The following is a 26,492-nucleotide window of genomic DNA, read 5'->3' as shown; positions in this document are numbered from 1 at the left end:
TTCCCCCGAGAAATAGCTGGAGTGTGGGGGAAGCCACTGAGCAGTCCTTTGCTTCTCTGGAGGACGCTGTGTGAGGGTCCGGCGTGGCGCAGAGCGAAGAGGGACGGAGCCATGTCTCGCCCCGGGAGGAGCGGGCAGGAGGAGGGAAGGGAGATGTGCCGGGGGGAAAGAGATGTTTTTCCCCTCTCAGGGCTGTGAGAAAAGCTAACGCCGAGGCCAAGAGTGGAGTGGAGGGACAGAGCGTGTGGTCCATCAACTTTTCCAAGACGGCTTTGGATGTCCGCGTGCGCGCGCGTGAGCGAGTCCGTGGTGGGTGCGAGGTGACCTTCTGGTGGGGTTGGGAAGATGAGCCGTGGTGTGGGTTGTCGTTTCCTCCTCCACGTTTATTGCAGTAAAACATGCTGAGGAAAAGCTGTGGTATTGTGAAGCAAGAAATGCGGGACAGCTAATGCCTGCTTTATTGTCTGTACGGGCTATCATGATTTACAAGGTAGAAACGTGAAAAGCCAACTCTGCTTTCCAGGAGACAGAAATGTGGTGAAGATGCCTCTGAGTGTCAGAGACGGGGCTTTATCCTCAGAAGCGCCTTTTTACCTGTGGGCTCCGTTCAGTCATTAAGGGCAAGGTCTCGATAATAACCTGTGGTTATTAGGTGGCAGCAAGGAAGGCAGGAACTTCAGCCATGGGGTACGACAAAAGCTGGATCTCCAGGAACGAGAGCGAGCATGCCCCGTTCCAGGCTGTCAGCAGGGCTCTGGAGATGAGGAACGCCTCAGCCGGGCAGATGGTGTGGCAAGGTGGGAACAGCAGTGATGCTGGCACCCCGGAGGGCGAGGAGCACGGCGAAGAGCAGACCTATCGGCATTTCACCACCACGGTGCAAATTGTCATCTTTGTTGGCTCTTTGCTGGGTGAGTGAGTGTAGCTGGAGTTTTTTTGGTGATGTGGTTTGTTTATCTTTACAGTCAGGGACTGCAGACCGAACAGTAACGAGCATCATTTGCTGCATTAGTGACTCTTCTTCTTGCATTTTAGACCCTCAGGTGTATGATTTCAAGTTCCTTGTTGTTTTTGATGTGTAAAAGCCATTACTATAAAATGCTATTCATCCCAGATGAGAACCAGTACATTATACATACGTATTACTTAGTAAACTTTTCTATCGGAATTTAAATGGTCAAAAATTAAATGGATTGACTACACCATTATTTTCAGCTGTAATGGGATCTGTTCTCTTTACCATAGAAAAAGGTGTGGAGTGTTTTAAACAAGTTTTGGAGTGTTTTAAACAAGTTTTACTGAATTTCTGTTTCACACAGCAGTAATTCTATATTTGTGTCCTGCAGATTTTAAATTAATCCTTTGAAAGTACTTTGTGCTGTAAATATGTATAACTGTGCCTACTTCTTATCCTTAACATAGGAATCATATGCTTTAGATATGTGGTAGTAAACCAATAATATATTGCCATATAACTTACAAATGTGTGTATGTTTGCTTTCTAGGTGCTTGTAGTATGTTGTTTTGTTAGGAATACATGTGCATTTCTTACAAAAAAAAAAAAAAGCAAAATAAACCTCCTGGTGAGTGAAGTTAACACTGTTTGGGATATTGGTAAGCTGGATTTCAGTAAAATGCCACCACTAGCTAAATCATTCAAAGCTGGTTACTGGAAATGATGAGGCTTTTCACACAAGGCTTGATTGACAAAGTCTCCAGCTCTCTTAGGAGAGTTCAGTAGGACTTTGCTGATGGTCATTGGTTCTTATTATCAAGGATTTGGTTTTGTTTTTCCTGATCTTGCATAATGCTAAAATCTGTTTCTGTGGTCATGGTAATTAATTCTTCTTGGTAATATCTAATATCACTTAAATAATTTCTAAGAAGATGGTAAGCATAGTCTTGGAACAGCATTGAGCACTGGGCTCAGTGAGCGATACAACTACTGGTTGTTACTGTAAATGACTGAGTCTTTTGGCCTCAATTATTCCTCTCTTCAGTGGGGGTTATCCTTGTGGTTCTTGCTTTTTTTCTATTTAGAGCATAGATGGTGCGGGGAAAGGACTCTCTTTTTTAGTATGTTGGCTAGTCCCTGGCACAAAATAGTAGCCAGCAAATAGTGTCCTAAAAATAACAAGATTGGATGAGAAAAGTCAGATTTTTAGTTCTTTATCTTTTGGGTTTTGAGCCTTAAGAGCATACATTTAGGTCATATGTCCAGACTTACTTTCATGAGCATGGATCCTCCGGTTTTATTTGAAGAAGAAAACAGATGCTCACATGTAATCATGCCTTTGGCAGCTAGGAATTTTTAAAAAACAACCAACCAAAAAATACCATAGCTATACATTTTGTACAACTAGTGTAAGTCATGGTTTTGCAATCCCGCAATTTGCTTTTGAGAAGAGGACTCTGTGGGAAGACTTAGATCTGTTATAAGGGGTTTATCTGCATATTGGATGGCTGCGAGGCTGATGAGGCTTCCAGATCAGTAGCTTCTCCAGGCCTTTCAATGAGCAAAACGGGAGAGCAAATCATGTTATTAAAGTATGAAAATGCAGTAGTCCAATGACAAATGTTAGCAGTGCGCCTCATGAATTTGCAGTGATGGAAGGTATCTCTGCATCAGCAGGGGAGAACAACTTGGTATTTACCTCACACTTACACTTGCACAAATACCATTAATTAAGCTTTCCTCTTCATTTGTTCTCTGCCATGGTCCTTAGAGCATCGGTAACATCCAGCTCTTTTCTCCATCAGGTGAGCCCCTCAGTTGAGCTGCATAATAGCAGTTGTTTGGTCCAGTGAGTCTCAGGTTCCTCTTTGCGTAGGGGGAAACCCTTCAAGGGGAATTAGGACTGTCCTTCCCTCTAAAGCATGAGATGGGGGACACTCTTCTCGGAGGTAGGATGTATGGGTTTTAATCCTTTCTGGTTTGGGTGGATGTCCAGCTTGTACATCCCACAATGTCAGTGGGATAGCCACTTTGCTATTGGGTATCACTACCCTTTTAAAAGGAAGAAATGATTTCTACTTCCAGCTTGAAAAGGAACAAGTGTATATGCCTCAGTCTTGGTAATGAATACAGGGGTCTGACATAAGCAGTGGTCTACAGCATGGAGCGGTCCAGGTCCTACAAGAGGGAAGAATCACAGTCAGGGTTGTGAATTTAATTTGGGTTCCTGCTGTGCAGAAGGATGTGATAGTGATAGTCATTTGTCAGAGAGATGTACCCCGTGTTTGTTTTTTTCTCCTGTTTAAGACCCTTATTTGAGACCTGTGGGGAGACTTGTAATAGTAGGAGAAATTCTTGTGTTAGTTTTCACTGTGTCGTGAAAGGAGAGTGCTATGGTGAGTGTTTCATGATACCCACTGAAGGCAAGAAAGAGTCAAACTGTTCTTCTTCATGGTTACTTTACAATACACTGAAAGCACATCCTCAATTTAATTATTTATTTTAGGCAGCAATAGCAATGACACCAGATTCTCGAGTTTTTGTTTGTCTTTAAAAGGGGTTATGTAGTTGTCACAAGCTTGCCAAAGCTTGAACCTGGATGTGACCTTAATATGTATGTCAGAGGATCTAACTGGTAGAACCAACCAGAAGTATCAAGAAGAGGCTTGTTAATTGGCAATTTTTTTTTCCTATTGTTTTTTGTCCTAATTTGTAGAATGTTGTCATTGTTAAAAATTTCTGATTTTGTAAAGAATCAGATTATTCCATGTTTAGAATGGACAAAAGAATCAGATTATTCTGTGTTTGGAACGGACAAAACATAATTATTAGTCTAAAAATCACTTATAGTTTAGGGCAGTTAGAGATGTGAGTTCTTCAGATAACTTGGTCATGAGTTACTGAGTTAATGAAGCTATAATGTGCTTAAATGCTACAATTCTAAATAGCTGTTCATGTGACTTTGAGTCTGTTTGCACAAACTTCCGACTTGCTCTTCCACTGCTTGTGTGGAAGTTCTCACTTAGCAGACTACCTATGATTTTAATAATCAGGGACTGAGGAATAAGATGGGGTAAATCTGCATCTATACTTTGAACCCAGCTGGTACTACCTGTTGTGCGATCCTTTGGCTATAGCCTACTATGACTTTTCTGCACGAGACAGGAGGCATTGTAGTAGAATTTGGTCAACTTAGTTGTCCCGATAAGCAGCTCGGTTTGCCTCTATGAAAGAAAGTTTTGCAGTATGTTCAAGACTTGCAAGCCATTTCTGTCTGTGATGTTTAGCTGAGTGCATGACCCGGGGGAATTTTTCTGGGGGAGATTTAAATGTTTTGCACGTGTTGATGAACTTAGTTCCCAAATGCACAAGGTGAGGTACCAAGTATGAGACTAGAAGGCCTTGTTAACGCTGTCTTCCTGTGCAGCTCCATGGCTAGTAATGGCAGTTCTCCCCATAATGGTGTTTGCTAGCCTGTAAGCTACCAACTCAGGGCAGGGCTAGAATAAAACAGTGAAAATGTGTGCCACTGGTGTTTCTTGTTCCGCTGTTTGAACTGCGCTTGGATCAGGAAATGGGGAACATGTTACAGAAAAAAATTACAAGCACGCTGAGCATCATCAGAAGAACTGGGAAGAGACCCATGCCTCTTGTTAGCACGTTCCTTTTCTGATCCACACGTGTATTTGGTACTCCCTCAAATGAAGGAACTCTGTAATGCTAAGTGCATGTGTAGAGATGTGTTTCTGGTGTGGAGTCAGGTGAGTTGCACTCAGTAGTATGCTTAGGCAATAGCTGTGCTACAGTATGAGGAAATCTGTTGCTCCTAAGAAAAGTTTATAAGAGAATAGAAGCCAAAATAATTATGCTGCTTCTGGCAACTCTCTCATATGAATGACTGTTTTTTGAACCCCTCAATTGCCCCTAATTGGCTTAGCAAAAGGAAAGCTAATGTGTTGAAGTTCTGTGTGTAAGGCAGCAACTTTCATTATTAAGTGTGAGGGAAGGTGAAAGGCACTGATGGGAAGAACAGCTGATTTTACTGGCCACTGGAACGATGCAGATGGGAGCAGTGTGACATGAGAAGCAACGCATGCTGTCCGTACTGATTCCCTTTGGTTGACTTAATCCTGTGTGGTAAAAGATATCGAGAGATGTGAGCTTTGCATGTCCTAACTTGTTTTGAAAGGAGGTAGAAGTTGTCAATAGAGGAACAAGAATGGTAGATATTTGCTTTGAGGTTGCTTCACTTCCACTAATCTGGCGCAGATCTGTCTGCTCTGCGGTTTCCTGTGTGTTCTGCCTCACTCAGGGTAGATAATTTTTTACTGCCTCCTAAGAACTGAAGGAACTGTTTTGTTTTGTCTAACCTGTGTTTCAGGCCAGTTCCCTCCACCTGCCACGAAGTGGATGTGATTAAGATGACGAAGTCAGGATTACTTGTGCACGTGAATGATAATTTGCACTCATGGCAATACTGGCTAGGGTCCTTAGCTGGCAAATTCAAATGGCTACTGTCAAAGGGATGGTGGTATTCATGTGAAGTCGATAAAAGGAAGAGTAAAATGAAATTTAGGTTTAGAACTACTACCTTGTCAAAGTACTCAGGTTTTGAAGATCCAAAGCATATTCTCCATCCTCATGATTATTTTTTTTTTTTTTGGACATGTTACCCTGTTTGTCTGTCTCTGAGTTCTTGTTTCACAGTCTTTCTTCTGAGTCTGCCCACTTCACAATGTTGTTCTGCCACCTATTGCCATGGTAGCAGAGTGCCATCAGTGATACAAATCCATAAAAGAAGCAGAGTGTTTCATGTAATTTCTGAAGTTGCTCCTCTTTGAGCAGGAGTAAAATTCTGCTTGGGATTTTTTTTCTTCTTCTTTAAATCAAAGAAAGAGATTTGATGAGTTGTGCTGATTATGTAGGGATTTGTTTAAAAGGGGACTGGCAAGTACCATTTGGTAGAGAAGGAAGGTCTGTACTGTTCCCATGTCCTTGGGAAGTTGGTTCCGCTTGCTGGAGAATAGTTATGCTTCAGCTTTTGTATAGTTTGTTGTGATCATAATGGTTGGCATGTCCCAGAGCAATGCAGGGCACTGGTGGTTGCGCCCATGACTGTCGTCGTGCTAGCTTGTCTGTACCTTTGCCATGCGTGGATAGGGGTTGGTCTCACATGGCAAGTTGAGGAACCAGGAAGTTCAGGAGCGTTTCAAGGGGAGACCAGTTTTTGTTGCCTGCTACTGCAGCAAAGAGAAGAGTTTGATTTGACTGGCTGAGATCAATGGGCCAGGAAAGTGAGACTCCGCTGGCTTCTCCCATTGCGACTAGTAGACTGGGAGCTACACCTGATGCTGCAGATGTATCTGCATTGGCTTTACATATAAGAGGACCCTAAGGTAAAGAAATTTGCGCAATTTGAGAAGCATGCTGCACAGCAATTCTGTTACATTACCCTAGGAAAGTGTTTCTTAGTTTTTGTTTTCATTTTTCCCCTTCTGAGACCTCTGTAAACTGAGTGAATTCTAGATTTTCTCTTGTTCTCATTATGAAGACCATATAGTGAGATGGAGCTCATGCAGTCATCTCTCTTCCGTTTTTTGGGGGCATATCTCAGTCTGTTTGGGCTTCTAATATACAGAGTGTACTGTGAGGATTAACTACAGCATGGTAGGGCTGCAACTGGCACTGCAATATGTTTCAGTAATGCACAGCAGAGCAGCCAGGCTGCAAAGGGGGATCACCAGTGCTGCTGGTGTTACTCATCGCACACTCACAGTCAGAAGGAATAGAGGCTTCAGATCTTTCAGTCAGAGGCCAAAGGGGTAGAGAAAAGTTTAAAAGTTGTTTTTCATTGGATTTAAGAATTTAAATTTGTAACTTGAAATTTATAGTATTTTTTTAATTCAGATAATTTCTTCCCTCCACCCGCTCCTCCAGCATGAAAAGAAAACAGCAAAAAGCTCTAGTATATTCTTGGCTGCTATTCAAAAATTAATTAACAGTTTATGAAAGTAGAGTATTTGAACATGGTAACTATGAAAAATATCAGCTATTCAATTCAGAAGAATATGGAGTTACCGCTTTTACTCTTGTGGCTGTCACTAGTTTGAAAAAGGATACATGTGGGCAATGACTTTTAAATAGATGACAATTTAAGTATGAATGGCAAATCAAAAATGCTTTTATTTTTCTTTAAAGGCTTGGAATGACATAGGGTTTCTTTTCAAAGTGAGTAAATTTTTAATAGCTTCCTTTTTATCAAATAAGATTCTTGAGATCAGATTTGCAGTGAATATAGGAATACAGCAATATTGCTCTACAAAGGTTATTTTTCTCTTGCCATTAGAGGTACACAATCTGCAAAGACTAATTATTACTTTAGCACATCAACTAAACCTTTGACAGAAGGAAGAGGGAGTATTACTTCTGAGCTTTGGTCGGGTGAGTTTGCTGGAGGTGGCCGAAGCTGCTTTCAGTTGAGTGCAAGCAGTGGGAGGGGGTGTTGGAAATGAAGAGGAGGATCTCCAAGGAGCCCTTGTAGCCAGCATGCACAGTGAGCTTAGCTTGAAAGGGAGATAAAATTGATGGATGAAACGCAATGGACAGCAGCACCTTCTATTATTCTCAGGAGAAGGGAAAGGAAGACAAGGAATAACAGTTTTGAGGGAGATCTGGATATGGGGTCTGTCCCTTTTAAGATGGATTTTTCCACAGTTCACTTATTTACATGCAAATTTACTTACTATTATGACTGCAGTTAAATGGGGGAGCTTATATGAGTTGTGCTTTTACTGATTGGAGCATGTGTGTAGCTGAATGTTTGTGTTGTGTTAGGCTTAGGTGAGATTATATCCCGTTATCATGGTTTGTAGTTTAATTTCTTTTTGTATTTCCAAGATCTCATCCTGATGTTATCTGAGTCCGTTCACAATTTTCATGTGAGCCGTGTAGTTAGAACTGCATGAATTTCTTTAAAAAAATCATTCTTTTCAGACATTTAGGACTCCCACACACACACTAGACAATTGATGAAAAATATAATGAGAAAGAGATGTCCTCAGTGCCAGCATCTACTCCTCAGACTTGATATGCATCTTACAGTTAGTAAAAAATGCACAGAAAGTATCCCAAATAATCCCAAATCCAGGAAACTTTCCCAAACCTTGTAAATCAGTGCTTTTATTAGGGCTTTGCGGAATGAGGCTCTTTGTTACATGCTTTTTTGTTTACTCAAATCTGTCTTGTACAGAGGGAAAATTTACTGGAAAGGTTGAGGATGCTCAGATACAGTTTGCACTCTAATCTAGTGGTTATAGCACTTTTTTGGAAGCTGGGGGTTAGATTGGTTACCTCCTGGTTTGTAAACATGCTGTGATGATATCCAAGGGACGTGTCCTTTGAAAGAAAACAGTGGCTTTGAAACAGATACCAGATTTCCAAGTGAAAAGTGAACCCCTGCTGCCTTCCCAGTGTCCTGCAGGACAAGCAGAGTCTTCAGGCTCAGCCCTTTTACTCAGGATTTCCCATGAAGTGTTTGGCTGCAGCCTCTCCCTGCCCTTGAAACTGACTTTCATCTGGCTGTCTTGACATCTGTGCACACCAGATGTAAAATGGGATTATTACAGCACTTAATTTATAAAGGGATAGATCCTTTCTGGGATACAATCCTACATTAACTGTCAGTCTAGGTAACGTGTTTGTAAAGGCAAATGCGTACTAGCATCAGGAATAAATGTTTGTATTTTGAAGTAGCTCCCAGAGAAGTGTGCCACAAGCATCTTCTATAAAGAATAAAGCAGGGAATCTTGCAGTAAAAAATACTGCAGGTACATCATTAAAGACGAGACTGAGTGAAGTTTTAAACAGAGGTACATCTGCAATAGCTCCAGCAAAAATTTGTATCCCTGCCCCCAAAAAAGGTAGAACCATCAGAGGGGGGAAAAAAAATGCACTGATGGTTTGGGGATGGGAAGGATGATGTTTTGTTTCTACTGGTGTCACTCTTACAAAAAATGGTATTTTTTTAGATGAAATGTTCTAAACAAGGCACTTTGCACAGAGGAACTTTGTTGCTCATCAGCTGGAATAGTTAAAGTTTGGCAAAGCAAGTGACTGAAAATCAAGTCTAATGAGAAGCCTCAGGCAAATGTAATGATACGAGTGGTAATATGTTCCTGTAATAATAATAACATAGTAATAACGTATTACAGTATCATAACATTACATTAATAATTTTCCTCTGCATTTTCCTATGGGTGTTTCCAAGCCTTAGGAATAATGGACTGTGTAGCAGTAATCCCAGTTCAGGCTGCACCCTTGATAAAGTCTGTCTGGAATAGTATGATGCTTTTGCTTTTTGTGTGTCTTCAGGTGAACCACTAAGCAAGTCTCTTCGGAAGAAAAATTGAGTTTGGGGAGTGGGTGAAGAAGAAGGGTTGTGAGAGCCCCTGTGGTCCCTGTTGCTATGGAGACCTCTCTTCTTCCTCTGCTTCTGCAGAGGCGCCTTGTCTGGCTTTGACTGAGGGGCTACTCGGATAGTGCCACTGTGTTTTGAAAGAGAGGCATTGGGAAACTAACGATTTACCCAGTCTGGAAATGCACGAGATGCAGTGATTTATACCTGTAATGCAAGTGCCTGATACTCTGTGGATGCCGTATGCTAGCGTTCCTCAGACACGCGCTGGGGGTTAGCTGATGTCTTTAAACATTATGTGTGTGGAGAATGTTAAACTGATTCCTGTTTAGGGTGAAACTGATTGATGCCAGTCATTTTACTGTCTGTAGTCCCCATGTGAACACTTTAATGACAGCTATGAACCAGAGCTGTTTAACTAAGTGACTGGATGTCATGTTTTGCTTTTTATTGTGAGTTACATTTGCTTAAATGCCAGCTGGTGTATGTATCACTGACTGTTTTGAACTTCAGTGGAAGTTTATATACATCAAGATTCTGTGTTGGATATTATGGGCAGTAAGTTAGTGTTTCAGGTATGAATGAACCCGAGCACTTGAGAATGGTGTTGGTTCTGTTGTTGATTTCATTTATTGGCTTGCTATAGAGCAGGCACCATGGGCACTTAATGAGGTTTTTATTCTCTTCTGTTCATCTTTAATAATTAATTTCTTATTTGTGTGGTGTTGGAAAAAGTAAGTTTGCCACTTATTTGGAACATTTTTCAAGATCTAGGGAATTGTGTACTTTTCTCCCACTCAGAAAAGATGCTAGTAGGTCTTTAGATGCTGCTGAGCCCCATAGGCTGGTAGAGGTGAGCCCACTGCAGCTCCGTGTCCTCAGGTCCAGCCGTAGCAAGGCTGAGCGCATATTCCCAAGAAGCACACATGCACACACTACATACGTACATGTATGCACGAGCAGCCACACAGATTGACACAGAAAGAAAATGCAGCAGTCATGCAAACACAAAAGAGCACTAATGGCCTCTTCCTCTTCCCCTCACTGGCTGCTCAGGATGAAAGCCCATTAGTGGAGAATACATAAGTATATACATATATGCACACCAATATGGATCCCTCTGTAGTAGCTGGTCTTAGACACCCAGTCTACCCAGTAGCTGGTACAGGATTTCCTGGTCTCCCCATTGCCTCACACACAAGACACACAGACGTAGATGGGTCTCTCCTGTTGCTGGCCTGGAACAATGACCTTACCAGTAGCTGACCTCCAAATCCCAAGGTCTCTCCAGTAGCTGGCTTTGAGACAAGCATACTGACCAAATGCTAGTTTGTAGATTATTTTTATCCCCTTTTCCCTCTCGTCTCCCACACTTGTTCCTACCGAAACCACCTTGAACTCTCCCTTTCCCCACCTTTTTCTCCCCACCATAATAAGTTTTGTCCAATCCCACAATGTTCATCCCCCGTGTCCCATGATGACTGCCATATCCCAATGCTAAACCCCCTCAGGCTGAAAGAAGACCCAGAGAGCCTCTCCCACAGACTCAGGGATGGGGCTCACTTCTGGCCCGTGGGGCTGAGCCTCCCCTGCAACAGCCAGGGGAGGGGTTGGGGCAGGGGCTCCTTTCCCTGAGTAGGTAGGTTACTGGGGTTCCCCTGCCTGCTGTTGTGCCTTTCTGCTCCTTTGTCTTCATGGAGACAAGCCTGTAATCACATTTCCTAATATAAGCTACAAACTGCACTTCTTTTTGATAATTTGGGTGTAACGAGGCTCTGAGGTCATACAGCACATGGTATGTGTGCTAGTGGGAATATCAATGTGAAGTGTTTTGCAGAGAAAACCAAAAGTGGATTTTATACATATCATCTATATATTTAAGGAAAAATTCCCAAATAATCAAGATAATGTTTTGTTTTCCTGCTGTACTTCTTTTGATTCCCTCCCTCCCCCCCAGCCCATCACTGAATTTGTAAATGATTCCGCATTCTTGGGTGTCCAGTATAATAGGTGGTCACTGGGGCAACAGCTGAACTGGAAGTCCAAAGACTTGTGACTTCTCTGTGTTATCTTTCCTGTACTTGCTGTCTCAATATCTAGCACAGAGGGAGTTCTCAAAATGTTCTGAGAGTGGGCTAGGTACTGCTAGAAAGTTTGCAAATGGGCAGAAATACCAGCGAAACAATTAACGTGTTGTACCTCTCTTCATTTCTCTGCTGATTAAATGTTATCCTTGTAGGAAGTACAGCCTCTTTCTTTCCGAACAGTACTGTTACATGTAAGCCTTTTTTATTTTTAGCATCTTTAAATTAAATTTAGCAGCTGGAAGCAAGGACAGGAACTGGTGCCTTGTAGTCAGACAGCTTCCATAGAAACATTGCAATAAGGAGAATATCCTGGTTTGGAAGGCTGGCTGAATAAGAAATCACATAACCTCTCATGGTAAGGCATTAGATCCGCCAAACAATGCAAATGGCAATTATGGTAGTAACAAAAGCAGTAGTGAAGCTGAAATGGTGATGGCAGGGAGAGTTCTAATTATCTTAGTCTCTGCTCATGGTCTTTTGCTGTCGTTGGGGATTGCTGGAAGATTGCTGTGGACTGATGTCTTTTAAAATGTTTTATTAGTTGTGATATTCAACCCTGTAATTTACATTCTCCATCATGAATAGTCTGGCTTACTTCCTGACAAATGTGGTCCATCCTTCTGTCTCCATCATGAATAGTCTGGCTTACTTCATGACAAATGTGGTCTGCCAGTTCCCTGGGGGGAAAAAAAAGGCCTGTAATATTTTGGGGGACAGAGACTCTGGTTTTAGTCTGCTTTTTTCTACTACCTTTGACTCACTCTCTCATCTGTCAAAGCAATTCCATGCAAGAACTCAACAATTTCTTCCAGGAGACTAATAAAATACGGGGATCTTGCTTTTCATGCAACCCCTTGTATCTGTCTCTACACACTTTGTGTCACTTGGCTTGAGTTCAGGCTCTAGCAGGCCTTACTTTTGTTGTGCATCTGTATTTCTTATGGCATAACTGGATCATTTCTGTGATACTGTAGAACAAAGAACAAAGTCAGTCCTACAAGGGGCTAAAATACATTTTCTACTGCTATTGCCTGAATTAATTGGAAAAAGTGGAAAATATTGAGGTAGGGTGTTTTTTCTTGTTGTTTCACTCTAGTATCTGTAGTTTTAAGGAGTATCTAGAACAGAGAGGGTAGTCCGATTCGCCTTTTCTATTTGTTGTATTAGGCTGTTTATTTCTTTCAGCCTTTTCAGAGGACCATTAGCTACAACCCCTTTGGGACTGTGTCAGTCTGAATCAGAAGCTCATTTGTGCCTTTTGGCTTTCCCCAGCTTTTAGTTTAAATGTTTTCCTGCAGTTTTCAGCCTGACTCCAGTTTGGTTAAGGTACAGCCAGCCTGTCCTTCTTTTACAGGCCTGTCTTGTCCCGAAAGGTACCCCATTTCTTAACTTATCTAAAATCCCCTTCTCAGCATCACCATCTTGTTCATGCATTGAGACTCTAGACGACTCCCTGCCCTTAGCATATAGAGCTCTTAATAAGTCTCTTAATGACAGTGGTTACAGAGGTGCTGGGCTTCAGTATCATGGTTGATCACCTGAATTGAGCCTCCAGAATGTCCCTCCATCACTGCCCTGTGTCGCCGGTACTGATACAGATCGGCCATTCGCCCCGTTCTTCCTTGTGAGCTATTAGGAGATCCCAGCAGGTCTGTTCCCTTTGCACTGGACAGTCAAGTTACCGCGCAGTCCGTCCTCTCCGATGTCTCAAAGCCAGCTAGCTCTGTGCCTGCTAAAGCAACCTCCTGCCACTGCTGCTTCCTGTCCTTGGAGTCCTTTCTACTGCCGGCACATCCGGTATACAAGAGGACAGACACTCTTGCCCAGATGGGTACTGTCCTTCCCCGAGACTCGTGTTCCTAGCACAAGAGCTGCTGCAGTGGAGGTGAAACTATGCAGCAGTGTCGCTGTAGGCTTCATCTGGGATCTTCTTATTTCTCTTAGCTGTTCCGGTTTAGCCATTCCCACCTAAAGAGAATGAGAGCCTGGAACTCCTTGCACTGTACACACACACACGCACACAAAATAGCTCTTGAATAGTTAATTGCATGTGCTGCACTCCAGCCAGTCGCACTGTCTGTTACTGGACTTTGGCTGACACGTTGAGCTTAATGTTAGCTTTTTAGAAGTTTTATTAGTTAGCTTGTCTTTTGCTACAGTGATCAAGATTGCTGTCCTCCCACTGTACTGTACCCTTTTTAAGATGCTTAGCAGTAAGTAGTAGCGGAAGTAAAATGTAGCCTATATGAGATAAACTGAGGAGTGAGTGCGTGCATGTGTGAGGGAGCACGTGTGCAGAAATAAGCTCACCTGTACCTGTGCCAGGGCACGCTCCCAGTGCCGTCTTCCATCTTGGCTGCCTCTGTTCACTATGCTCCTCTGGTTATTTAGCTTCTGCCTTTTGTCCTATTGTTGCCTCCGCCCCAGGTATGCTCAACCCCCTTCTCAGGATCAAGGGACCACCTTGCAGACCCCTTCACATCCCACCCTCTCACATCCTCCACAGCAGTCACTTGGCAAACACTCTGAGCAACCTCAGCAAACTCCCACTTACCCAAAGCACGTGGCCACCAAAGGAAGGCAGCCAGCCCCAAACTTACACTGTCTTGCTTGCCTTCCCACTGTTCCTGTCTTCCCTGGGCAAAACAGCTGTGCCACCTGCCCTGTTTGATTCCCCTTTGTTTGCTACGTGTACTCCCACCACAGAGAGATAAGCATTCATCCTATTTTGTTTGGAGTGCACAAATACCCTGTGATGGCTGGATGTAGCATCCATCTGTTTTTTGCAGATACTTCCTGTCTCCATCTTGTGTAGGTTAAGTCTGGGAAACTACACATACGTGTACAGTAACACTGTGTATATGACTACTAATCATCAGGAAATTATAGTGGAATGTTGCCTCGTATACTGCTCTTTAACATGTCCATATTTTTTTGGAGCACACGTTTTAAAAGATACAGTCCTTATTTTGCCCGCTTCACCCAAACATTGATGCGTTAATAGAAAAAGGGAACATTGCAAGGAACATCATGTACAGGTCAGCAGAATTACTATAATACTTCCAGAAAAAGCTACAGAACGCAATAGTGTATTACAGAATGTTCTTTTATTTCACTTATAAAAAATTTTCTCTATTATCCTTATTTTCATCCAGTACAGTTCTCTAGAGTTCATGCTAGATTTGGCTAAGTTCAGTATTCTATGTCTGCAATTTAATTTGAAAAAAGAAATAAATTGCTGCCACACTAAAAATTTTCTGACTGTAGCAAGCCTCTGTAATAGGATAGCAAAGGCATCCTTTTGTTTTATTCAGTTTGTAAAACGCAGAAGAAAAGAATCTGGTTAAAGGAGATAGTAAAACACCCATGCAGTTGGCAGAGGCTGATACTACATGATGTGGTACCAGTCTCTGGAGACTTATTTTGATTATTTATAAGAATTTTGATTATTATAAGAAAGTAAAATTGCACTTCAGGTTCCAAAGGAGCTGAAAAACACTGAACTACTCTTTGGATTCTGTTTCTCCAGTAATTTCTTAGAGCATAATGTGGACAGACCCAAATAAGTAGCTGTCTCAGAATACTTTATATTTGCTGAGGCTAATCCAATGGTCAGAGGTGACTGCTTTGCAACTGGAAACACAGGTTACATGGTCAAAGACATTTCTATGTGGTGGGGTCTAAAGCAAAGAAATTATATGTGAAAATGTCCAGGGAGGCAGCCTCTGGTATGTATATAAGTTGCTAGTAAGTGGTCTTTTCGTCATTTAATATCATGTAGAGAGCTGACAAAGATGGTAGCTATTTGCATAGTAGTCTGTTAATAATGTTACAATTACATGCATCTTAGCATCATTGATGAAGTGTTGTTAACAGCCTCTGTCCATATATTTTACTATTTTCAGAGAGCAGATTACTTCGCAGTCATGGGAATCTGATATCTGAAAGGGAATTTCTTTGATTTTTGTTTGGAGGGATGGAGGGAGACCTGGTTCAGGTGTGTCCCTAGGTCAATTAGGGTGAGTTAGGCTGCTTGCAGGCTGTCTGCAAGGCTTCCCTGTGGACAGGGCAGAGAGGCAGGCTTTGAGTCTGCTTCAGTCTTCAATCAAGGCCATCTTCATATGTTGTATTGTCATATCTATCCAATAACGCTGGTCCGGAAGAATGAGACCGCTCCTTTTTTTAATTGTTGAAAACTCACTCTATAGGCTTTCTGTGCTGTATATCGAGCTCTGGTGCAAAAGTAGATTGTCTCTAAGACTGGTGTGGCAGCTTGGGGTGAGATGGCTATCTTCTGTTGCTGCAGGGTAGAAAGAACCTGTAAACCCAAACAATAAGAACAGCCTGAACATGGCTGATTCTACACATACTATACTGCAAGTAAGTGGCTCTATGCAGTCTGTGTGGGAGCCTGAGGTGGCAAAAATGCTATTGCATTTCCATAATTCTCAGTTGCTAGCATTTTTGTTTTATTTTAGATGTGGACTTGATGTGTGTGGCTTTACAGCTGTGTTATCCAAGCACACTAAAGAAGAACCTACTTTTACTGTGTAACAAATGAAGTCTGTTTATCTAGTCATCTTTCAAAGATGGGTTTTCTGGGAGAGAGAGCAAATTGTCCCAAAAGGCCAGCCTTCCTGTTTAAAAAAAAAAAAAAAGGCAGTATCCATCTTTGTATGCTTTTGCTTTGTACATTTTTGCTTTGCTGAGTAATAGTTGAGATCATTTACCTAGTACATTATCTCTCATATCTAAGAGCAAAGCTCTTATCTGTTGTCTCATCTTATTCAGGCAGTATACTGGCTAATTTATACGTTATCATTTGTAAGCCACGTTAACACACAAACGTGCATTCATTTACATAAACCTGTTTTAAATGATCACTCTTACTCAGTGTCAGCACGTCTATACAGATTAAAAGGAATTAATGTGCAAATGACCTTTTGCACCTGGTAATGGAGTACCAGCCATAGTGTGCTGGGGTGACACTTGAATTGAACTACCACACCCTGGGGACAAGCATATTGGCATGGCATTCTGAGGTTTTTTGGTACCTGGACTCATAAAGTGACAGGTGCTTTAACCACTTAGTTTAATCTGATAGCACAATCATTTCTCTTGAGCTTTGATACTTTTGTTGTTAAACTTGTGAAATTAAAATTGCACAGAAACAAGTGAGTGCCACCAATGGAAAAAAATCTCCCCTTCTTTCCCCTGCCTTCTCCAACCTCTTGTTTTGTAACCTTTAGTTTAACACTAGGGGAAGAACAAGACTTTGTGAATATCAAAGTAGGTTGTAGCTATTTAAATATCTGATAAGCATCTTCCAATCACGTATGTACACAAAGCTTAGCAATGAGTGATGTGCAGCTCTTACACCTGAAGAGGTGTGTTCCAGGCAGTGCTGAGTGTCAGAAGTGTGTGTGTGAAACATGGCATTTGAGTGGGTCCAGATGAAAAGTACCATTCTTACTAGTGAAAAGCATAGTGAAAGTCATCATCAGCCTCATCATCTTCAACATCACCACCTGCTGCACTAGCAAGGACACCAAGCGGAGGACATTTGTCTTGAGACCTCATTGCTTCCCCTCCCTGTCACCATGGGGCAGAGCTTTTCTTATTTCCCTCTCTCTCACTTTCTCCTTTTTTTTTTTTCAATCTCTAAATTAACTTTGAAGTCGATGCATGCCATCAGCTATGGACCCCATGAATACATTTTTGTGCATTTAAGCCAGTGTCAACATCCTTTGGGCAACAAATGGAAAGTGCTTGGACACCACAAAGTTTCTGATCCTATTTCTGGTCTCTCATTCTAGACAGTGTCCAGACTCAGGCTAGTTAAGACTATGTAACTTTGCTTTTTGCCGTAAGAATTTACTTCATGTCTATTACTCTTCTAATTTCCAGAGTGGTTTTCTTGGCTATGTCTTGAACTAATTTACTGTTCTTTTCTTCTTCCCTGACTTAATAATTTTAATGAAGTTTTAAACTCAAAATGAGCTTGCATTGTTCATTATGGATCAATATTTGGAATTGTGCTTCCCCAGCATTTGGAACCCTTTAACATGTTTGTATAAGTCACTCTTCATTTTGCCTGAAGTTGTCTGAAGAGCTTCTAATTTAGATTTCCGAAGTCCAAGGAGTGAAAAAAAACAGTAGAAGCAGCTAGAGTACGTGAAAGTAATAGCAGAAGGAGCAATGGTTGTGGTGTGTATATATGTCCATGCAGCTGAAATAGTCAGAAATTATGAGTGAGTTTTGGCTCTCTGTCCTGAGAAGCCGTACAGATGGATGTTTGCCATCTCCTGAATATCAGGCTTAGGGTGTCATCCAGCAGGACCATTGTCTGCTCTTGCAAAATTGGGCCATACACACAGGAACCCTGTGATCTTATCTCAATACTCCTGTTTCTGGTCTGTCATTCCAGACAGTGGCCAGGCTGTGTCTTTGGAAGCTCTAGAAATCAAATTTTCGTATGCTTTTGATTTTAAAAAAACAAAAGCCGCACACAAAACCCCCTCACTTCTATTTTGCTTCAGCTAAGTTATTTTTAAAATAAATTTTGATTTGCAAGATGTTTCACTACATTGGAAGAGTCTTAATTAGAAAAGCCCTGCTGGCTGTTGAGTGCTTTGAGTTATTCTGATTAATCGGATACTACCACTGTGTGGAATAATTCTGCCACGACTTGGGGAGTCTTTCGAACAATGTGCTGCGGCTCAGGGGTTCCCAAAAGATTGATTATAAACCGAGACCATCACAGGAGCATGCAATAAAAAAATCATTCTGTGCTGTTTTAATTCTGACAGTTGCAAAGCCTGTACAGAACTGGAATAAAGACTGAAATCTGACTGCAGATACAGAAGCGAGTTACAGAAAATTGCTTTGGTCTATGGAGAAGACAGCAGTGAGACTGAAGAGTTTCCTCACACCTCCTTTTTCCTGTAACCTTTTGACTCTGTTTTGTTGCTAAACCTCCTGAGTGCAGAGATATTTTTTTGAGAATTGTCTTTTTGGTATGGTAACTACTGCAATAGCAGCATGTAATAGCAGTCACAGATAGTAGTATTGTGTTAGTAGTCAGCAGGGAGTATTATTTTATAGACCTGTACTGCAGCAATAAGTACTGCAGCTAATAACTTATAAACCTGCACTGCAGCCAAGAAATACATGCTAGACAGTGCCATATATTTCAGTGAAGCAGTGGGGAACTTTGATTTGATCTTAAGTATAAATGAGAGCTTTTGATTTGTTATATTTAACTTTCTTTCATGTTAGGAAGCCAGCCATAGAGATAGCTACGCCAGCTGGAATGGAGAGGGAGCTTCTCTAGTCAAAATAAAAAAAAGAAGCTACGTACAGGTTAAGAGTAGATTCTGTGTGACATATTTGTCATCTTTTTAATGTCCTCTCTTTTAAGGAGGAGGAAGGTGGCAGCACACGCTGTTTAATCTCTTTAACTGGAAAATAAAGTGATATAGATCTTGAGATCCACTCAAGAGACAGGGCAAGAGACAGGCACACTTGTAACATCGCTGATGCCAGGACTGTGTGCCCAGGTCAGAGCTTGAACGCAGCTGCCGGAGCCAAGGGCAGGGGCTGGGAGTCCCAGGTGAGGCCAGCTGGGGCCCTTGAGGCCCTCGTAGTCAGCCTGTCTGAAATTTGCTTTTGCACATAATTGTGAAAAGCACATGGGCAAGATTAATGTTAATACATGACATTATGGCTGTGTGAAGGGATGTCTGTAACCCTACTCTGAGTGTTGGTGGCAGTGGTTAGTGCTCCTATGAACACCTTTCTGGCAGATAGAGGATAGTCTGCTTTCTGCCTTTTTTGCCCAATCTTGCCCAATCTACGTCCCCACTTAAAAAGGTAAGAAAAGTGACAGGTGTGGTACCTTGCTGAAAACCTTGCTGAAAAATCAGGCAGTGCAGCCAGATCTTAATATGCTTCCCTCTCCCTGCTCTGGTCACTCGGGCATAATAAGGGAAAAAAGTATACTCCACTCTCTGCAGCATCTCACACTGTCTGGTAGCTGGTAAGAGAAAGCGACTGAAATCTCGGTGTGGCTGTTAGTACAAGTGACGCCGCTGAGCATGGGACCGGCATGGCTTGGAGAGGCGATGTGGGCGCCGAATCGCCTGTGCATGGGCGAGGAAACCAGCGCTTGCCACCTGGCTTGCTTTCTCATGATTTATCACGGTGATTTCTGTGAGATTTCTGTGCTCTCTTAACTAAGAAGCAAACTAAGAGAAGAACCAGGAAAGAAGTGACACAGAAAAAGCAGTGTTATAGTGAGGCGCAGAGAGAAAGGGTGTTGGAGTGGAAGAGGCTCATTCTGCATAGAAGTACGTGTAGGGGAAAAGCAGATGGGGGTGTTAACTCAGAGCCCCCATGTATTGGTGATGTTTCAGCAGGTTTTTAGGGAGATTACTGTATTTTGTTCTGTCTGGAAAAGAGACATTTTGCTGATTTACTCTCAGCTATTACCATGAATCACTATCTTGGGTAAATAAAGCTGCTGGCCTCCCTGTTTTATGGGGTGTTATATCAGGTTGCATGCTCTTGCATGTATTGATCTAGTTCATTGCTAAAGGCCTTGGTTACTTTTCATGAAGGTTTTTGTAGGAAGATTTATAAGGAAGGAAGTCACCAGACCAAAATGTTTTCAAAATAGAATAGAAAAGGTGCTTAAAAGTTACAAATGTGAGACTTTATAACTGTCTAACCATTTATTTGTTTACTGCTGCTAACAAGGACAGTAGCCTATATTTTTTGTAACATCTAAACTCAGGAACTGTTGGAAGATCTGAGTTTTCCTTTATGGGCCCAACTTGGACCTCAGAACTGTAACAAGGAAAATATGGGAGTTTGCTTTGGTTTTCTTTGCGCAAATGAGTAGCTGTCAGGGAACTCAGTGTCATGCCTGGCACAGTGGGACTGCTCTGTCCCATCTATGTGGACTCAAGGTAGACTGGAAGTATGCTGAAGTGTTTATCGTCCTTTTCATCCAGAGGTACGAAGTCATGGATGTGATTTGTGCTTAAGAAACAAGCATTCAGACTCCTCGTGGCTGTTCCTTGCAAAACAAAATCTTTGTGGCATGTTGTAGTACTCAGGGGGCTCATTTTGTAAGGTTCTTTTGTTCCAGCAGATTAATGAAATTTGGGGTGGCCTAAAGCTTCTAAAAAAATAAATGTTGGCCTGCCTTTCTAGTGTTGTTAAAACATTTTTCTGCATTTATAGAGGTTTTTCATGATAGAAGAAATTTTGTTCTTTAGAAAACTTTATTAACAGCTGTAAATTTGTAAAATTTCAACTTCTCCAGAGTAAAAAAAGATGTTGTCTTTAATCAAGTTAGTTTCAGTGTGTTATCCTTAATTTAGTTGGGTTAGCATGATTAGAACTAAGCCTCTCCTGGCCCAGTAAGTATGGCAAAATTTTATTTTGAAACATACACAGTGAAGATTATGCGAGATTTGCCTAATACATTTGACTGTTATGTGTTTACCTGTGTTTTTTAAATGTATTTTTTGCTAATGATCACAAAAGCGTAGATCAGTTTTGTCCACAAAAAGCAAAATAGAGGACTGCAGATGATCCTGCCACTGGTACCAAACCAGGGAGAAAAAAAAAAAAAAAGCAATTACGCTGGAGTTTTGCCTCCACCTGCTCTGATTGTAGGCTGTGTGATATTGTGTGGAGCAAGTGTAATGATAATCCAAATAGACAAAATTAAGTTTAAGGGCACATGAGTAAAGGTTCTTAGGTAAATATGCTGGAAAGTGCTTATGAAAATAGCTAAGTACTATTATTCCATCCAAATGAACAGGTGAGCTGTGTACACACTGCAATGTTAATGCTGTATTTGTTGCAATGACACCATCATTAGTCAGAAAACTTATTTTTGAAGATTACTTTGTATTCACATTTATCATGAACTCTGCTTTATTTTGCATTTTGTTTACTTGCAGTTCAGTAAATGTAAGAAATATCCTACCAGGTTTGTGCCAAACCAGATAAAAAAGAGCTCTTGTAAATAATAATAAAGATCAAAGAGTACTGAACAACTCTCATGTCCAAGAGAGGTCTGTCTTCAGCCTGAAAGCTTCTTTTTCTCTTCCACTCAGCTTTTGCAGTTGGTTTCATAAAAGGTATTGCCTCACGTACCATCTTTGCCTCTCATTACTTTGCAGAGCTGTGGTTCTTGTGGGTGTTGTACTGAAATGGTAACTTTGTTATAGCTGAAATGAACCGAATCAAGTCCAAAATGGATTCATCAAGTATTTGTTAAGGTAGGAAAGCAAAAGCAGCGCTGGGCGGCCGGGGAGTCGCAGCTCCACCAAGGGCTCACAAATTTACCCTTGCTAGAGCCCCCTTCTTACAGTCTCTTTAGTTCCGGGATGTCATGGTCGTCTCCAGTCTCTTCATAGGTTCGGTCCCTTGTTGCTAGGAGGAAGGCCGTATTCTCCCTTCTTGGGGTAAGACGTGACCCCCCCCCTCCCCCCCCTCCGTTGAGCCCGCTCACTGTTTACCCACCATACATACTTGCTTAACATAAATATTTCCTTATATGGCAACCAAGACTGTTTAATTAGCCAAATACTGCTTCTTCACTAACAGCTACACAATATGGGTCTATTCACACTGACATATTTTTATCGTTTATATAAAATACAGCTTGTGTTTCGTTATAATGATGCATAAGACATAAATCTTAACATTGTGATAAAGCTTTTCTTATTATGCAAGCAATTATAATGTTTAACCTTGGCCTGAGATAACCTTCGGCCAGATGGTCCTTGAGCAACTGGTTGGATCAGCAAATTATCCTCTGTCACTCATTACAACTTGAGATTAGACTTTTTTCTCTTTCATCCTCTGAAAAGACGTAAAGACAATTTCATGAAATGTACATGACTACACCAATATAACTTTAGTGATAGGTATTGAAAATGTATTTAAAAAAAACCCCACACAACTGTGAACAATTCAAATAGGATCAAAATGGAAAATTAATAAGGAAATTGAATTAGTAATGCTCACTTGGCAGAAAGAAGATATATTCAGAGAAAAAAAAAATAACCACTAATGTCTGTTGTAGCCAACAAACACAGCAAGAAAACAGTCTTTGTAAAACTTGATGTTTTAAAATGTGATAAAGAATTCTTAGAAACAAAGAACTACCCTAAGAGTATATATGTGGACAAAGAGGAGTAGGCGTGCATTTCTTCTTCAGTATTTGTTCTGTTTTCCGGCAACATGCAATTGGTAAAACAATAAGTTAACAAAACAAAAGTTAGAATAGAGGGAAGGGAATAATTTTAGTGCCAGTTGCATTGAATTGCAGTTTTTATGTATTTTCAGAGCAGTGTGAATCCAGTAATTGTATTATCAGTGTTCATCTAAATGTGATGCTGAAGGAAATAGGAATTTAACCAGATAATGCCTTCTGGTTCCTCTAGTAGGCTGCGGAGAGGAACACTGGGGTATGTTAACGCTGATCACACCGAGGTGACATTAGGTGATGTGAGGCATGAATTGTTGACACAAGAAGGATCTGCTGGCAGCTTGGGCTAGGTCCTCTGTTGCAGAGAGAATTAAAAATGGTGATCAGATCAATAGAGATCAGTCTCTGAGTTTGTGCCTCTGGGAGGCTAAAGCTATACTTTTATACTCCCAGTAGAATTTGAACTTGGCATGTGTGATACACATACAGGGGGTATTCTCTTCCTCTCTTCCTTTTTTTTTCCCCTTTGTATTTCAGAGAAAAAAAAAAAAACTGATGAAAAAGTTGAATGAGTAGAGGAAAACTGTCCATCGTCTTCTCCTCTTCGTTCAGTTGTCCGTAGCAGAGAACATTAGAGATGTCCTTCAAGTTCTGCTTTACTGTCACTGCTTGTGTCTCAATCTTAGCAGGGTTGGGAAGGCAGTAAGGTAGCTTTATGATCATGTTCATCTAAACAAGTATTGGGACAGCCAAATTCATCGACAGTGGCCCTCTTGAAGGATGAGAAGTGGCTTCAAGTCTCGGTTTTGCATTTTGTTTTGGTCTTAGCTTTTTAAAGTAGGTTTATTTATAATGTAAGTCTCCTTGCACGTCCTACAGAGACTTCATAATCTCAGCAAAGGAAAGCAAGTTAAGAAATATTTTACAACTAATTCGTAAATCAGGCAGCCTGCGGTGAGTGGAATGACAAAAAAAAAAGGATATCTAAAAATGCTTCCCAAATAAATCTACTCATTTCCAAGGAATGGAAATAGTCCTTTGGGTCATTCCACAATTCTCTTAGTGTATGGCATTATAAAATTTATTTTTAATTTCCATTTTCTTTGCAGAGTATCGTTATCAGGTCACATGAAAAACATACAGCCACTAACATTTGTAAGGGAGCTTTCTGTATACTAGCAGGCACATCTGTGGTTTCAACAAATTGCAGAAGATAAAGCTACATGCCTGCTGTTAATATTGTAATAAGCCATGTGGCAGAAATCACTGGCCAAGTATTTGGCCTGCAAGAGAGTCGCTTTTCTCTTTTAAAAAAAGCAGAACCAGACGTGTTGCAAAGTAGGTACAAAATAGTTGATGCATTGTTTAGTTTAACCATTTAAACTCAGAAAAGACTATTGACATACTGGCAACACTTGCTGCTCTGTACTGTCAGATTAAAGCTTATAAGTAGGCTATTAAACAGCAATTCAATAACAGTAATTATTGATGTATATACAATTCAAACATTAATATAGTAGGGGTTTTTTTGCATTTATGTATGTTAGATAAATATTTATGAAATATTTATCTAACCATTGTAGTTGTCAGTTACATCTCTCTATTAGCATATTTTACCAATAAAACTTGAAATGGTTAATTAACTTTTCCACCCTTGAAATACCAGGAGTTTTTGATTTATTTGCTGTTGGAATACTGAGGCATGAACAAAAAATGAATAATCTCCACTAAAAATAATTTTACAGGAATTGGGGAAGTGCTATGTCATGTAAATTCTGCTTTAGCATACAGGTGGGACACCCTTGCTCTCCTCAGCACGCAGGTTTTGCGATAGTCTGTTGAGCTACTCACACAAGTGAGGGTAGAATGAGTCAGGGTTTAATAACATGTCTTTGAGTTCTGATGTAATGATTTTTTTGCATCGTTATAATGCCAATTTTTGAAGTTAAATTTTTATTGTGTAGGCTTCAGAGGTGATTGTAGACTCTCAGTAAAATGCTGTGGGCTTTTTGTGTTTTCTTTCTTTACTTTCAATCTAGAACATCCACTGTTTTAATTCCCAGTTTGTTCTTTTATTGATGAAGTCTTCCTCTACTGTGCTTTGAGAAAAGAGACTTCTTTTGAAGGCACTTCTGATAAATTAAAGCTTTTAAAGTAGTATTCTAGTTTGTGGCACTCTTACAATGTTAGCACAAAGATCCAAATGGATCATGGATATGGAGCATCACCGGGTTTCTCCGTGCATAGGAGTGGGCTGGCAGGACAGGACAGAGGGTTGTCACATAGCTCCCTGTGCAGAATATTTTTCTTTTTCTAGGAGAGCACTGGAGTGTTGCAGTCTGTCAGTAATAACTGGTTTTGGGTTTTTTTTAAAAAGAAAATGGGATCACCTTAACAGAATCTGAAAGAAGTCCATATGCTAGTTTGCTAAAATGAAGACATCTTAATGAAGACATTTTAGAACACAGGTGGCTATGTTTCCTGCTATATTTATATAATTTTCAAAATAAGAAAGGTTATTACAATTATCCAAACTAAAATGACCATCACTGTGAAGCCCTCTGCTTACATTAAACTTGTTTTCAAAGCTTACAGAGTGATTCTAATGTGGTTTTCCCCAGTACGCATCTGATAGCAAACTGTTTAAAACTGTTACTGCCAGTGAGTTGCTTCCCACTGGAAAAGCAGAAAGAGTTGAGGTAACCTCTCACAGTACCTTGTGCTGTTACTTGAGTGCCTCCTCGTTAAGCATTATTTATGCTTGCCTTGGCACTTTAACACCTGAACGGCTTATTACAATGTCTCTTAGAAAAAGAGAATTTCTGTAATGCCTTTTTCTTAATTTGTTTTTTAATAAAATGCCCTATCCAGATTGAATTGACATGAGAAAAACAACTCATATACATATTCATTAGTTTCCATTTGAAATTCTTTTATAGTTTATTCTTAGGGTAAGCACACGGATGGTTTGCTTTTGGAACTTTAATGACAGTTTGGTAACGTACTTTTGAGTAGTATTTCTCTTACACGACATTGTGCACCGCGAACAATACTGTTGTTTTGCATTTTTTTTAAAAATACTGTGTTTTTTTTCTTCCACAATTCATTTGTCATATATTTTTTATGAGATTTGCTTGTTTCCAACACTAGTTTTATGTCTAGTTACTTATTTTAATACAACAACCCAAATACATTCCAAATTCAAACAATACAATTGTGGGGGTTTTAGTTGTGGAATGATTTTGCGTTTGTATTTGGGAATGTATTTATTAAATGTTTTTTGCGGTCATTGCTGATACAAATTAGCATAATCAGTAAAAAAAAAGCTGTCTAAAAATTCAAATAATCTTCCTCATAAATGAATCAAGAAGATATGTTTTGAAGCAATTAAAATTTTGTCCATATCAAAAATAATTATGTGTGGTTAAAAAAAGCTAAATCTTCTGATAGCTTCTTAAAGGTTTTTTTTCTGAAAGTTAGCAAAAACACTTCAGTGAGGAAGAATTCAGTTTTTCATGTGCAACAGCTCAAATTGACTAAGACCAGGAAAACATGTAGAACTGGTTTGGACTGCCTGTATCTGATGCGGTATTGTTACTGTGGTCTAAGCATGTAAGCAAGGTAAGGTTTCTGCAGAGGAATAATATGTTTTATCCTACTGAGTGGTGCAGCTGGAAAAGAGCAGCTACATGAGGTGAGAAGCAGACAAAAGAACTGTAAAATTGGGTACTGTGAAATTAAAAAACACTAGTAACATATTAGCGTGGTGCCCTTGGAGCAAAAACCAGTTTTTCTTTTAGGGTGCTT

The 26,492-nt window shown here is 40.6% G+C and overlaps 1 protein-coding gene across 1 annotated transcript in view; it reads left to right on the top strand.

Moving 5' to 3' along the window:
* Positions 1 to 682: 682 nt before the first annotated feature.
* Positions 683 to 26,492, top strand: part of GPR176 (G protein-coupled receptor 176) — a 45,062-nt gene continuing 19,252 nt past the window's right edge. Inside the window, exon 1 of the mRNA XM_009883471.1 lies at positions 683 to 911. Within this exon, the coding sequence (XP_009881773.1) occupies positions 683 to 911 (229 nt within the window). The remainder of the gene's footprint in view (positions 912 to 26,492) is intronic.

This window comes from Charadrius vociferus, unplaced genomic scaffold (genome assembly GCF_000708025.1).
Source record: "Charadrius vociferus isolate BGI_N301 unplaced genomic scaffold, ASM70802v2 scaffold34, whole genome shotgun sequence".
NCBI lineage: Eukaryota > Metazoa > Chordata > Aves > Charadriiformes > Charadriidae > Charadrius > Charadrius vociferus.
The sequence above is the reverse complement of the archived record's forward strand: the minus strand, read 5'-3'. Positions and strand labels throughout refer to the sequence as shown.